Source organism: Scaptodrosophila lebanonensis, unplaced genomic scaffold, assembly GCF_003285725.1.
Source record: "Scaptodrosophila lebanonensis strain 11010-0011.00,11010-0021.00 unplaced genomic scaffold, SlebRS2 tig00000089-arrow-pilon, whole genome shotgun sequence".
Classification (NCBI taxonomy): Eukaryota; Metazoa; Arthropoda; class Insecta; order Diptera; family Drosophilidae; genus Scaptodrosophila; species Scaptodrosophila lebanonensis.
Window position 1 is genome coordinate 350983 of NW_022060565.1, and position 13239 is coordinate 364221.

The window sequence follows — 13239 nt, forward strand, 5'->3', positions numbered from 1 at the left end:
ATATGTGTATAAAAATATATGTATATGTGTTCACATATATGCAGAACTAACATGCGTGTAAATAACAAAACAGATATTTGCAGAACTCTCTTTTTTTAACATGAACAATCAGAAGCAGCGAAAACTTTTTGAAAAGACTTAGCGCATGTTTTTATAGCAATGTAAGGTAATTTACAAAAAAAAAAACCAAGAGAAAAGAAATCAACTTGACAAATAATCCAATTATCCGTAAACATACATATTTGAATGTATGTATGTACTTCATTTTGGCAAACGGTTTCCGTACATTTTTGGGCACGCCCACATGTCCACCATCGTTAATAGAACCAGGCACCACTAGAGAGAATCCACAGACACCCCCACAACTTACCATAGCAGCACACATATGTACATATGTATGTGTGTACATGCGGACCTGTTCCCATTGCCAAACTATTTGTACTTCAACAAAATTAATAATAACAAATTCGGCACTTTATTTGTTTCCGTTTCGTTTGATTTCAATTGGAAAAGATAAAAAAGAAAATGGATTTGGAAATGGGAAGCGGTCTGTATGTCTGACATATTCCCTGGCAGAAATTGGTTTTAGTTGCATTTCATTTGTTTTATTCGTTTTGAAGTTTGGTTTTAAAATAAACATATATATATATATAGCATATATGTATATATATATGTTACATACATCACCATATTTCACACACATTACATACAGACATGCATAAAATGTAACTACATTTATATACAAAAAAAAGGAGAAAAACAAACATACATATATATAGACATCTCTGCATCATGCTGGATCTACAACGCGCGCGATGTGAATTAGAAAGAAGACGATGAAAGAAGAACAAACAAAAAAGAAAAGAAAATATTTAAATAAACGATTTTTAAATAACAAAAAAATCTCAAATGCTCAACTTACTCTAAAATTTAAATCAAATCGGGCAGATCGGGTGGCACGCAAATGCTGTTTATATCCACAACGCCACATGGCTCCGTAGCTGGCACAGAACTAAATCGAAAAGAAAGAAATACAACCTCCTTTTTATTCAAAGTGTTGTTTTTGTAGAACAGCAGTTACTATCTATAGGTGTGTCACTTGTCTGTCTACATATGTGAAATGTCCTTAAGATATATGTAGGTAATACTGTATTTACGAGAACATAAACATATGTGGCTACTCCTGGACTCACAGAATTGAAATAGTTTTCAAAATTTTCTTACCCCACCTCAATGGTACACTGACCTTTCACGAAGAATATTCTTTAACAAAAAGGCGTTCGAATTGAAGTGAGTTTTGCGCCCATTGAATATAATATAATAATATAATATATAATACTCGCATATGGCCCATTGATATTGTCCCTAGCTTTTATGGCTCAAAAGTTCTGTGTTGAACTTTTAGAAACACGCACGCGCACGCACGACGAAAATTTTCTAAACACGGCCCAACACGAACCTGTTATAACCATTAAATGTAAAAGCGAAAAAGATGCCCATGGTAAGCACTTCCAATTTGTATTAAGAAAGATTGTCTTATCTATATTGTATTTGAGCCTCGTCGCTCATTTAAAATTTGTCCAGAAGTGGAAAAAACTCACTTGTTTGTAGAGCTGACAAGGATATTGAGTATATGTCTTGATATTTGCCTTAACAATTCAAAATTTGTTGTTACGCTAACACACTCATATCTGGATCAACAGCATTACTTATCTAATTATGTATATATTTCTATATATATTCTTGACCTGCCCGGAATAATTTTTTTGTAATTATTAGAGTGCAAAAATTAAGAATAGTCGTTTTGACTATTAGGTGCTTAGTTTTCTAATTCCAATATAAAATAGCTATTTAAGCCCTCATTCCCTTTTTATAGGAACTTAAAATATTGAAATGAACTAGACAAAAGTTAAAAGCGATCGAATTCTCAATATATTGCGATTATTTACAGCCTACTCTTTCACTCTTCGGGCTCCTTATAGTAGTTTGAATATGGTTCTCACAATTATAAATTAAAGAGAATTTAATTTCAATACTTGTTAGGGCAAAATATCAGAAAAGTTGGAAACAGACAAATACTTATGCCAGTTACTGTGTGTACTTATAATGGATTTTGCTTACCCCGGAACCGGCGGCTTCTGAGCTTTCGCCGGTTTCTTTAAGATCAAGAGTTCGTTGGGCTTGACCTTCTTAAGCTGAACCAGTAAATGGCCGGTGATCTGGGAACGTGTCACTTTACTCTCATCCGGCTTGACCTCCTCGTTATAAGCTATCTGAAAGATTTTACCTTTGACCGTAACACGCACATAGTTAGTTTGCACATCCACATCGATAAGAGACGTGTCCAAGTATCTACAAGTAAGAAGAACAGCTTAAAATGAAAAGGTTTCGTTCGGGAAAGGGTTTTATAGAATATATTACTTGTAGACCTCCAGCTGAAGCGTGTATTGATCAGCCTCGTCCTGAAAATTGAAGGGCAACTTGGCCTGATTTAGATTGTAAGGTCGTCCACATGGTGCAAATAGATTGGGAGTCCTCTTGCTGGTCGCCTCTGGGGGCTTCGATTCATTTTTCTGTCGGCCCAGTTTGTGCTGTCGAGCGATTTCGTTGCGGATCTCCGGACAATGTTCGCTCTTGGCGTTCCAGAACGTACGTGACCGCTCTTCCTCATCCTCAATACTGGCGCACTGTTCAGCCAATGCCATTTGTTGCTCGGCGACGCGCACGCGCTGCTCATCCCGCTCGATGGCTTGGTCCGCCTGTCTTTGGACGATTACTGCCCGGTACTCCTTCACTCGACGCTGAGCCTGCAAGCGCTCCGACGGCGTAATCTCTTGAGAGTCCAGAGATAGCAGCTGCGGCAATGTGGCCACCACATAGTCGCGATAATTGGGATAGTCCGTGCAGGGATTGCCAATGAGGAGCAGCTCCCGAAGGTTATAGAGACCACACAGTGATTCCACGCTGGTCAGCTCACCAATGAAGTTGAGTGTCAGATCCAGTTTATTCAACGATTCCAACGCCTCCAAGTTTTCAATACGTTCTATGTTGTTCACGGCCACATTTAAGTACTCAAGACGCTTCAACTTGTGCAGGTTCTCGAGGCGCGGAATTAGGTTCGATTGCAGCAACAATATCTTCAGATCCCGACACCAATTCTGCAAGTGCTCAATGCGCTCCACATCCTCCTGATGCAGCGACAACTCCTCCAGGGTGCTGATAAGTCGCTCATTGTGTTCGGATTTACGACGCACCAGCTCCTCGGTTACTACGGGAGCGGAAAGGCTAACATATCAAAAAAAAAAATTTCCTTTGGGGACATCATTACTTACTGCGCACCATAATTGCTGTCTTGAAGCTCGATTGGGGCTGTTTTTCAGGGTAAGTAATGTTGAAATGTTCGGACTTTGACAAAAACTGAAAAACAAGAGCCCAGGTAACTGCGTTGTCATGGATACGACATTCAACAAAGTGGTTGTCTATTAGAGCGCTTAGGCGTTTATCATCATCTGGAATTGTGTGGATATTTCTTAACTTGGACTTGTATTCCATTTTTCTCAACCACTGAATAAATATTGAAAGCGCGTGGATTTAGCGAAGGACGCCCCTTCGTTGGGAAGTTTCCCCTCCCTAGAATCCGAATTTAACAAAAAATATTGTTTTTAGCTATTCATAACTTTTTATAGCCTGTGCCAAAAGCGTGAAAGGCTTTATAAGTTTTTATATATTATTTTTATTATTATGTTGCGGAATCGGCCTGCAGATTTGGCCATAACACGACAGCTTAACATTTTTAGATAGGACCACCTTTACAGACTTTTTAAATCTGCAAGTATTTTTCATGCTTTATGCTATGATGGTAGCGCAGAGATTCGAATCGGGAACTCAAAAACGAACTCACATTGTAGGATTCCTATTAGCTCGTTTGAACGACTTTTTTAAATATTACTGAGTTTAAAAAACATTTACTATACAGAACCAGCAATTTTTCGTAATGAGGAAAATATTTGTGCCAAAAACTGTAGAATTTATTAATGTATTTCTAGACATAATCGTATGTAAGATTGAGGGGTCATTTGAAACCATCATTAAAAAATTATAAAAAATATCAATATTTTCCACACAACATATTCAACAGTACAAGTCTTGAGAATACTATCATAAGTACTTTTAAGTAGATGCATGCAAAAAGTTTGGAACTTGCTTTCGGTACCTTTTAATTCTACTAAAGTAGGTAGATAGTTGGTTAAATTTCTGTCTGGGCTCCTTCATTAACCCCGGAGTTGCTGCGAACTAAACTCTCTTTCGTTTATTCGGTTATCAATTCCACTGTATTTTGTTTTAATGTTTGTCAGCTCAGACTGAGTGAACCGATTTTTATGACTCTTTTTTTTATTGGGAAAAATAGTTTGGTTAGGTTCTGCAATGTATTTATTTTTTTTTAATGATTGTAGCTTCAGTACTTTTGACTGGGTGAACCGATTTTGATGACTCTTTTTTATTGGAAAGAATAGTTTAGTTAGGTTCTGCAAAGGAGGATGTTCTCGACTGTATTTATTTTTTTTAAAGGTTGTAGTTTTAGTACTTTTGACTGGGTGAACCGATTTTGATGACTCTTTTTGTATTTGAAAGCTGATGCTTCCTGTATGGTCCCATTTCAAATAGGTCCGGTTCTGACAATGGCATCCATAAACTACCTTAAACATATCTCATTTTGTCCAAATAGCTGAAAATTCAATTCCTCCACAGGATGCTGTTACTTCAGAATTATCCTCGAAACATTATATCACTTTCAATGATTAAAAAAAACATTCACTAAACCGAAGTCGGTCTTTTTTGCTCAAATTTTAGCCCTCCCAAAAAAAAACATGAATAAATCGCTAAAGTCGAGCACCCCGTGTAATTGTATGCCATTTTTATGGGTTTTAAACACGACTCTAGCATTCCGTTTTTGCTCTAATTACTTGTGTTTCTCTTGTGATTTATAGTCTAAAGTTTGATTATAGGGTTTTAAAAAGAGTAACGTTTAAAAAAGAAATCATTCGATATAGTGTTCAAATGTATCGGGATTTTGCCGGCTTTATAATCCTTACATTCCAGGCTTTCTAGAAGATATCGCTTGTTCAATTTGAATGACTAAAAGTGTTTCGAAAATAATTTTGAAAGTGGTGAGGAGCAGCACTACTATTTCAATGAACGGCATATTTTGTGTGTATACATGGAAAACCAACGAAAACAAGATAGAGGAGTGCCAAACTATCCAAATTTTGGATTTCGGCAGTTCGCATTCCAGGCTTTCTAAAAAGGTATAGCTTGTTCAATTTAGATGACTGAAGTGGCAGCTTTGAAGACAGTTTTTAAATTATATAAGCCATAAAGTAGTTGTAAATTCTACGGTCGGAACTTCAATTCTCATGAAGAAGACAAAAAGTGTGTAAATTTAATTATTGGCTTGCTATTTTATTATGAAATTAATGAAAATGATCGATAAGTTAATAAATAAATAAAGTCAAAAAAATAAAGAAAGAAAGGCGATAAATTATTACTTCTGATAAAGATAATCATAAAAAAGATAGTTGTATGATTAAATATCAAAAATGTGATAATTAGTGAAGTCTAACAAGTTGGTTGAAACGAGCTTCCAGCTGATCGACAGAGCCTGATTTCTTCCAGCCGTTATTTTACAGTTCCATACATAAGTACATATCATGAACGTCCAGGTACATACATATGTATATGTATGTGTATCTCCCATTCAGTAGCATTGACCAAGAGTATCAATGGAATTGCGTGCCAGCTTTATCGCTGTGCTTAGCCGAGTCCCACTCTACGATGCCCCGATGCCGGCCCCGTAAACGTCGAACCACCTGTCACTCGTACTGTGTGCTTACATTTCCATACACGGCAGGCATACATACATACATACGTACATATGTATGTGTATGTATGTGGAGACACAAACACCCTGTAACGCATTCAAGTTGGGGAAATCTAATCAGCTGAATTAGTTAGCTTTTATTCGCGTGCTTCTGTGGGTTGTACGCGAATATTAATTAGGCCATCGTCTGGCCATATCATTCCAAGTCATTGTCCCCTAGTTTTTGGGCTGCACCTCCTCAAGACGTATTACCGTCACACAAACGGCGTCTAGCAGCCGCACAATCACGAACACGATCGCTCCGCAACAACAGTAACACGATCAGGGTCAGGATCACAAAGAGCTACTTAAAATCAACTATAATTGAAAGTAAAACACAAATAGAGGTGGCACGAGTAATACGAGTATGGGCACGCAGAAGGAGGACATTCTTCGCCAGCTAAGCGATGCCGAAGTGGACGAGCTGTTGCAGCTCTATCTGAAGAGATACGGTCCGCTACACTTTCACTATCTGCTGATTTATAATCAACGGAAATGGGATCAACAGCTGAGCCGTGCTGGCATTTCTCTGGAGGATGCGGCCTATATTTCAATGCGCAAGCGCTTCTACACTCATCGCAATGGCGACTTTCGTCGCTATGGCACCTATGTAAGTCTTCACCACGATCTGGTGCAAAGTATCTCGTTCTATAGCTGGCAGGCGGAGAAACCGACAGAACTATACGAGTGCCTGGAGCAAACGCAACGCATCGAATGGCATCGTGGTGCGCTCTTGACCAATGTGGATTTGGGCTTTTGCGCACGCGTCAAGGAAATCGCTGTGGAACGTGGAGCGGCTGGTATCTTAAATGCTCGACAGTGCTACGGGATGATCCTCCCTCATGCGCAGGCCTTGAAAGCGCGTGTGCCCGACTTACCGTCGGACTTTGAGCTGCGCACTCTGTGTGAGGAGGATGCACCCTTGGTACACTCGGTGTGGCCGAATTCGGGTGAGGGCTCGTTGGATTATATACGGGCGCTAATCAAATTCAACAAGAGCCTGGGTGCTTGTCGCAGTGATACGGGCGAATTGGTAGCCTGGATATTTCAAAACGATTTCTCCGGATTGGGGTAGGCTCTGAAATATGATTTTATAAACGCAACCGAATGCACTTATCACGACAATCCCATTTGTAGGCTATTGCAGGTTCTGCCAAAGGTTGAAAGACGGGGTCTAGGCGGACTGTTGGCCGCTGCCATGAGCAAAACTATTGCCAAGTGTGAAGAGGTTACTCTGACTGCTTGGATTGTAAGCCACAATTGGCGTTCAGAGGCTCTTTTACGCCGAATTGGCTACGAAAAGGGTGAGGTCAATGAATGGATTAAGCTGGCACCTGCTTAACAAACACAACCCGGGACCCACGAAATATTTAATCGTACCAGGCCAGATGAGGTTCGTTGCAATTACATAACTTAAATTAAACTCTTTGGATATAGTGTTCTTTCTGTTTACATTATGCCTATGTACATGGTCAACAATTTTATTGCGCATTTTTTCTTTTCTATTTACTATACAATTTGCATTTTAAAATACACTTTGAGGCTTAATCAAATTCAAACGAATTCGAAACTGACGCAGACTGGCAATTGAGGCTGAGCTTGGGTCGAGCTCGCTTCATAGTCGGACGCCAGAGTGCGGCAACTTAATATTTACATAGTACCTACATACATGTGTAGCAATTCAATTATCTTACAAATAATTTACATACAACAAAAATTTAAGGCGCGATTGGGCTTGCATAAAGCATAAAGGTAAAAGGACAGAAAGCACAAAATTTGGTTCAACAAAAAAGGATTAACGGAAAATACCATACTGTACAATGAAGATAACTGATATTACATAATGATGACAAGGACTGGGATTGGATTTTTTTTCTGCGATTAAAATAGATGTATATAGTGTTAGCATGCTTTTTGGCGGGTACAAAATCCAGGACTGTAACCCGCCTGAACTTCTCTATGGCTCTAAAAACTAAACGAAGAGCAGCCTCGTTGCGCTGCCATTTGGCATACCACTTCCATTGGCTAGCAAACTGTTTGTCATGGTCGCCGTTGTTGTCATTGTCGGTTTGTGCAGGCCATTTGAGAGTTTGCCATTTACGGCACCCCTATAATAGGCGTCATTTGGTAATGGGCTGTATTTGATGTGATTGCTATGCGTTAGTGGCAGTGGTGGCTGTTCCCTTGCCTTTGAGATTTGCTTAGCACGATTATAGCAGAGCACACCGAAAATGGCCAATGTCATGCCCAGGCAGTTGACCCACGTGACAGGATTGCCCAGAATTAACAGCGAAACAGCAATTACAAAAATGCGTTTTGAAGCGCTGGCCACAGCATAAGTAAGAGGCGTGACTAGCGATAAAACGCTAAAGGCAATTATATTTTGCAACCAGTTCAGTACACCATCGGCAAAGAGGAGTGCAATAACGCGATAATCCAGATTTTTCTGCAAAATTAAACACATATAGACAATTAAATGCGAATCCATCTTCAGCATAATATTGTTCTTACAATGGCCGTATGTCGAAAAACGTTCATGCTATCCATGTAGAGCCAGAAGGGCAGGAAAATAAACAGCGAGAGCTTGCCAAGTAGATGTAACAGCCGTAAATGATGTATACCCGTGTCCTTGAGCACCTAAAAGTGATAGTTGACAATGAATTAATCAAACAGTAAACAGTATCACATGGCCAAGCTCACCTTTTTGGAAAAAATGTTTTGTAACGAAAAACCCATTGTGGAAATTAACGCGCTTATTAGACCCATCATATCGAATGAGATTTCCGTTACAGTCGCTATTCCAACGCCAGTTATGATGGGTAACAGGCTCAGGTACACAAGTGTGGGCTGTTTCTCGCCAAAGAAAAGGCGCGTCAAAACAACGGTAAATAGTGGCATCGTAGCTTTTACTGCGTGTTTGCGTGTGGTGTTGTATGTTGTGAGATGTGTTTTTAGTTGTATTTGTGCGTATGTGCGTGTTTGTGAACAAGAGCATAATGCCAGTAAGTTAAAATTATACAATTTGCGGTAGTTGCTGACGTGTGACCAACTCGACTTACCTGTATGTGCGTAGGAGACGGGCACTTTCCACAGTGATATATGCGATGTGACAGACGCAAGCAGCTTTCCCACAGCCAATGGCACTATCAAACGCATATAGTAGGGACGTGGAATGTCCTGGTATTTGCGTATACGCCACAAATTAAAGAAAGGTCCGCTATACAGGGTTATGCTGCACAATTGCACGACAGTCACCGTCATGGGGAAAGGGAATTCGTTGAGCACCATTTTACCAATGACATTATTGCTGGACGAGATGATGTACCAAAAGAGGCACATCATCAAAACGACGGCAACATGCCGTGAGCTCGTACGCTTGCCGCTGCTTATGCTCTGCATGTTGACAGCGATTGCTGTACGTTATCAAAACAGAAGCTGGAGCGCCTCCCGTTCCTCGGTTAGATGCTTATCTATCGTATCACACTTAAATTATTGCATTTCGTTGTAGTTTTTATCAAAATTAAGACATCGGCGACGTTGTCTGTTTATTTCTACGTGTACATAGTGTTGGAAGGCGTGATGGCTCGCACCAGTTTACACATTGTTCGGCGTACAAATTATCGATACAAAAGACGGAAGTGAACGCCACTGTCGAAATTAACCTCATTGAATTAATCAATATCGTTTTCTTAATAACACAATACCGACACATTATTATTAATTTTACTGTGTAAGGACAATCAAAATTTGTTGTTAGATGAAATTGAAAAGGTAATTTAAACATCCATCTGATTCACTTTAACGTTTGCCTCACTGGCGCAAAGTCAAATTTAAATTATTGACAGTGCTGCCACACTATATACTTACCTCTCCCAGCTAGTCACCGGTATAACCTAACTGATTAGTGGTTCTGTGGTGACGTTTGAATTCATCAGCTTTTATCGATATATTTTTCTAATATTCGATAGTGGTACTAGATCAAAGTTGTATTGTTTGGCTTTGAGATATACATACACATTATTGGGTCACCATACAGTCAGTCTGTTAAGTGTAAACTTCTAATTATATTAACAAATTTCAAAAGTTGGTGAAAAAATAAAAATCTCTAAAGAATGAATCGTGCACGCCGCTCAACTGGTAATAAGGCGTTCGTTCCCGGCGGAACAAATGTAAGTTTTAAATATTGGTAAACATTTAATTGCTTTTCAACAAAGACTTTTAAAAGCTGGCCCATATTAAGCATATTGCAAAAGTAACAGTGCAAAATTCATCTAATAATAAGTAATTTTAAATGTTTATCAACGCCGTTGCACACTTTGACTATTGTCATAAGTACATTTATACTTTCCAGTATATGTATGTATAAGCTTGTGCACGACTTGCTTTTAGCAACTATTAGACTGGCAAAATGTTATGCGGCATACTGTTCTAAAACTAAAGAGTCATTGATTTTTTAAATATGTACGTACATATGCATGCAATTTTTCCCATGTACATATGTACATATGTATGTATATGAATGTATACGTTTTTTGTTGTATAAGCGATGCTTATAATGAGGCCTTTTAAATCGGTTATTCTATGCAAGTATTCAGAAAGTTACCGATTTATGTAAATTTGCGTGTTGCGGTGCCAACGGGAAGAAAGGTCTTCAACCAATATATTCCATGCGGTCATTTTTGTGGCAGACACACTCAAATGGAGAAAGAATGTACCTTTGTTTTCGAACGCTGCATGTAAACACATACTATATACTCATACAAACATACACACACTTAGCTTGTAATTTTTAATATTTAGTGCAACAAAAGTTTTTTGCAATAACGGAACTTTTTTATTTATATAATTTACAGCGCACAATATCAATGTGTGTTTACTACCCAATTGTGATTTTATTAGCAATAGCCGCTAAAAGCGCCTTAATCGCAAGTGCCGAGCGTTGTCTACTCCACCTATGCGCGATTGCTCTACCACTTTCCCCTGGCTGATCCACTTACAGACCAGTCAGAGCTCATCATAGTCCTCATTAACATAGCCAATCACTCCTGTCGGAGAGTCACCGTCACTTGCTCGCGTTCATTTGTGGAGTGTTGGACAATTTACAAATAGCCAGCAATAAGTTAAAAACAGCTGGACTTGTGATTATCGCAACTTTTACGGCTATTGAAAATACATTCACCAGCAATTGTAACTAAAATTATTAGTTTTGCGTTAGATAGCAATGCTCATTTGCTCCACTAAAAGTACCCAAACGAGACACCACCACCTCTCATCAAACTACTGTCAAAGGTTTGGCTACCCCCACTGAGCGCCACCACACCCTAATCTAACAAAATGGGGGCGGCGCGCACTGCGATCGTTAAAATAAATGACCAACAATGTTGCCCAGTCCATTGTAGGGATTGAACCATCGATGGCTGGACAACCGTGTGGCATTTATTATAGCGTCAGTTCCAAGCATTTGGCCAGAGACGGCAACCATATCAAGTTGGCATTTGGTTCCGTTGCGCAGCGCGTGCAATGATTCGTTTGGGCACTTTGGTTGTAGGAATGGTCATGGCTATTCCTGAACTATATTTTTTAGTAGGAGACCTGATGGCGATGCTGCCAGCTCCCGAGAGAGCGTCCAGTAGTGTAAAACGTAAGACATTACAATTGGTTTCTAACTCTGATGCAGACGAACACAAAATGTATATGGATGTTTTCCCTTAATTTGGAATTGGCTCATAGTGTGCTTACCTAGACAAAAACTACCTTCAACATTTAAACTGTGACATTATTACAATTCACAAAAACACACATACATATGTACATAATTCAACTCCTTTTATTTAGCATCCAAGTGCTCTCCCCAAGAGACCCGTTGTACAAATGATGCAAGAGGAGTCGATGACTCAATTGGAACCTGAGAAAGTCCAGCAACAAGTAGACCAGCTCTCGTTGCAATCGCAAATGCCTGTGCCCTTATCTGCTATAAAGGATGAACCTATGCCATCCGCGAGCGAGGTAGCTACAACTACATCTACCATGGAGTCCGGAAGTATGAGCGATCTTGTGTTTGATTTGAACGATGAAACCAGCAATGGCGGCAAGATACCGTTTAAGAAGATCTTTCAGAAGCGCAAGAAGTCTTCGGGTAGATGCTGTTAGCAAACAGAGACTAGATCATTCCCGACTAAACTCCATTTTTTTCACAGAGCGCACACGCGACAAGAAGTTGCGTCAGAATCGTCAGTTGCGTAAATCAATGCTCCCTAAGAATGCGCTTATGGCACTCAACGAGGTTAAAGGCATAACCATTAGTGATTTTACTATAAACACTAATGTAGATGGCGGCTTTACGGCCATTGTTACCGTCAATTCGAATCAATACGAGGGTAAGGGACAATCCAAAATGGCAGCTAAGAATTTGGCTTGTGAAAAGGCTCTACGCGATTACATTATTTCCAAGATGACACCCAAACAAAAGAAAATACCGTCCTCCGCTAACGAGTCAATGGAAACTAGCGAAGTAGAAAATGCCAATGAAAATATTGAAAATCCTGATGACGAATTACCCATGTTAAACCTGGCATCATTTGCAATTTATAAGTTATTCTCCGAATGGGAGCGTGAGGGATTTGTTGTTCCCGAGATGCATCCATCTGCCCATTCTCAGAGCGCTCAGCCAATTGAACCAAATTCAGCCGCCGCTGCTCCTGTGAAGGAGCCAAAGAAGCCGCCTGTGCGTTCCGAGCTTCCCAGTAACTGGGAAACCATGCATCCAGCCACATTATTGTGCATTGTAAGTAAATTGAGTAATTAAGTAATATGTTATGTTACTTATATTGTTTCCACCATTTTGCAGATGCGTCCTGGTATTTCATACGTCGAATATGGCTGCTCTGGCGAAAAGCCAAATGTATTACAACGCCTTGGCGTTATTGTCGATAATCAAGAATTTACCGCCGATGGACGCTCGAAGAAGATAGCCCGACGCAATGTGGCCGTAAATGTTTGCAACTGTTTGTTTGGCACAAATTTTTCATATGAAGAGTATTAAAGAGAATATGTATGCTCTAAAATACATACAATCATGAAGTCCAAAATTTAGTTACACTTAAATAGTCGTCCCTGTTGAATGCGCCCAATGACTTCGTTGATTATAGATACATATACGAATCTTAACGTGTCGTAGAAAAATTGTATTCATTAAAAACACATGGACATTTATGTTGCATTGCATTATTTTGGGGCTGGACTAGAACGCACCCTTGTACTAAAGCCTATTTAAATTATATACATAGACATTTTATGCGATAGAGAGGATGAGCTAGTAACTT

General features: G+C 39.5%; 4 protein-coding genes across 6 annotated transcripts; 2 read left to right on the plus strand and 2 right to left on the minus strand.

Annotated features, from left to right (window-relative positions):
- Positions 1-544: 544 nt before the first annotated feature.
- Positions 545-3342, minus strand: LOC115626953 (protein tilB). Its single transcript, XM_030522469.1, has 5 exons — positions 3333-3342; positions 2422-3268; positions 2122-2352; positions 923-1012; positions 545-801 (listed from the first exon to the last, which is right to left on the minus strand). Exons 1-4 carry the CDS (start codon positions 3340-3342, stop codon positions 931-933), a joined length of 1170 nt encoding a protein of 389 aa, XP_030378329.1. The 3' UTR covers positions 545-801; positions 923-930.
- Positions 3343-6102: 2760 nt separating this feature from the next.
- On the plus strand, positions 6103-7408 carry LOC115626841. Its single transcript, XM_030522328.1, has 2 exons — positions 6103-6988; positions 7055-7408. The coding sequence occupies exons 1-2, from the start codon at positions 6285-6287 to the stop codon at positions 7257-7259; spliced, it is 909 nt and encodes a 302-aa protein (XP_030378188.1). The 5' UTR covers positions 6103-6284; the 3' UTR covers positions 7260-7408.
- On the minus strand, positions 7352-9503 carry LOC115626840 (solute carrier family 35 member E1 homolog). 2 transcript variants are annotated; one of them, XM_030522325.1, is made up of 4 exons: positions 8977-9503; positions 8618-8826; positions 8429-8554; positions 7352-8363 (listed from the first exon to the last, which is right to left on the minus strand). In XM_030522325.1, exons 1-4 carry the CDS (start codon positions 9314-9316, stop codon positions 7890-7892), a joined length of 1149 nt encoding a protein of 382 aa, XP_030378185.1. In that variant the 5' UTR covers positions 9317-9503; the 3' UTR covers positions 7352-7889. The 2 variants fall into 2 exon arrangements, with proteins under 2 accessions (XP_030378185.1, XP_030378186.1); XM_030522326.1 differs by having other exon boundaries at positions 8618-8764; positions 8977-9104.
- A 443-nt stretch (positions 9504-9946) lies between these two features.
- On the plus strand, positions 9947-13129 carry LOC115626650 (double-stranded RNA-specific editase 1). Of its 2 annotated transcripts, XM_030522056.1 has the most exons (5): positions 9959-10086; positions 10771-11558; positions 11753-12053; positions 12115-12701; positions 12765-13129. In XM_030522056.1, the coding sequence occupies exons 3-5, from the start codon at positions 11789-11791 to the stop codon at positions 12957-12959; spliced, it is 1047 nt and encodes a 348-aa protein (XP_030377916.1). In that variant the 5' UTR covers positions 9959-10086; positions 10771-11558; positions 11753-11788; the 3' UTR covers positions 12960-13129. The 2 variants fall into 2 exon arrangements, with proteins under 2 accessions (XP_030377915.1, XP_030377916.1); XM_030522055.1 differs by lacking the exon at positions 10771-11558 and having other exon boundaries at positions 9947-10086.
- The last annotated feature ends 110 nt before the right edge of the window (positions 13130-13239 follow it).

Excerpts from the sequence above, each read along its gene's own strand:
- LOC115626953 (XM_030522469.1), bottom strand. Across the intron at positions 2,353-2,421 it reads CTTCAGCTGGAGGTCTACAA|ATACTTGGACACGTCTCTTA; the intron begins GTAATATATTCT and ends TCTTACTTGTAG. Across the intron at positions 1,013-2,121 it reads CAGAAGCCGCCGGTTCCGGG|TTCTGTGCCAGCTACGGAGC; the intron begins GTAAGCAAAATC and ends TTTTCGATTTAG.
- LOC115626841 (XM_030522328.1), top strand. The coding sequence starts at position 6,285 with ATGGGCACGCAGAAGGAGGACATTCTTCGCCAGCTAAGCGATGCCGAA. Across the intron at positions 6,989-7,054 it reads AACGATTTCTCCGGATTGGG|GCTATTGCAGGTTCTGCCAA; the intron begins GTAGGCTCTGAA and ends TCCCATTTGTAG.
- LOC115626840 (XM_030522325.1), bottom strand. The coding sequence starts at position 9,316 with ATGCAGAGCATAAGCAGCGGCAAGCGTACGAGCTCACGGCATGTTGCC. Across the intron at positions 8,827-8,976 it reads CGTCTCCTACGCACATACAG|TAAAAGCTACGATGCCACTA; the intron begins GTAAGTCGAGTT and ends GCAAACACGCAG. Across the intron at positions 8,555-8,617 it reads AAAACATTTTTTCCAAAAAG|GTGCTCAAGGACACGGGTAT; the intron begins GTGAGCTTGGCC and ends TATCACTTTTAG.
- LOC115626650 (XM_030522055.1), top strand. The coding sequence starts at position 10,030 with ATGAATCGTGCACGCCGCTCAACTGGTAATAAGGCGTTCGTTCCCGGC. Across the intron at positions 10,087-11,752 it reads TCGTTCCCGGCGGAACAAAT|CATCCAAGTGCTCTCCCCAA; the intron begins GTAAGTTTTAAA and ends CCTTTTATTTAG. Across the intron at positions 12,054-12,114 it reads GAAGCGCAAGAAGTCTTCGG|AGCGCACACGCGACAAGAAG; the intron begins GTAGATGCTGTT and ends TTTTTTTCACAG.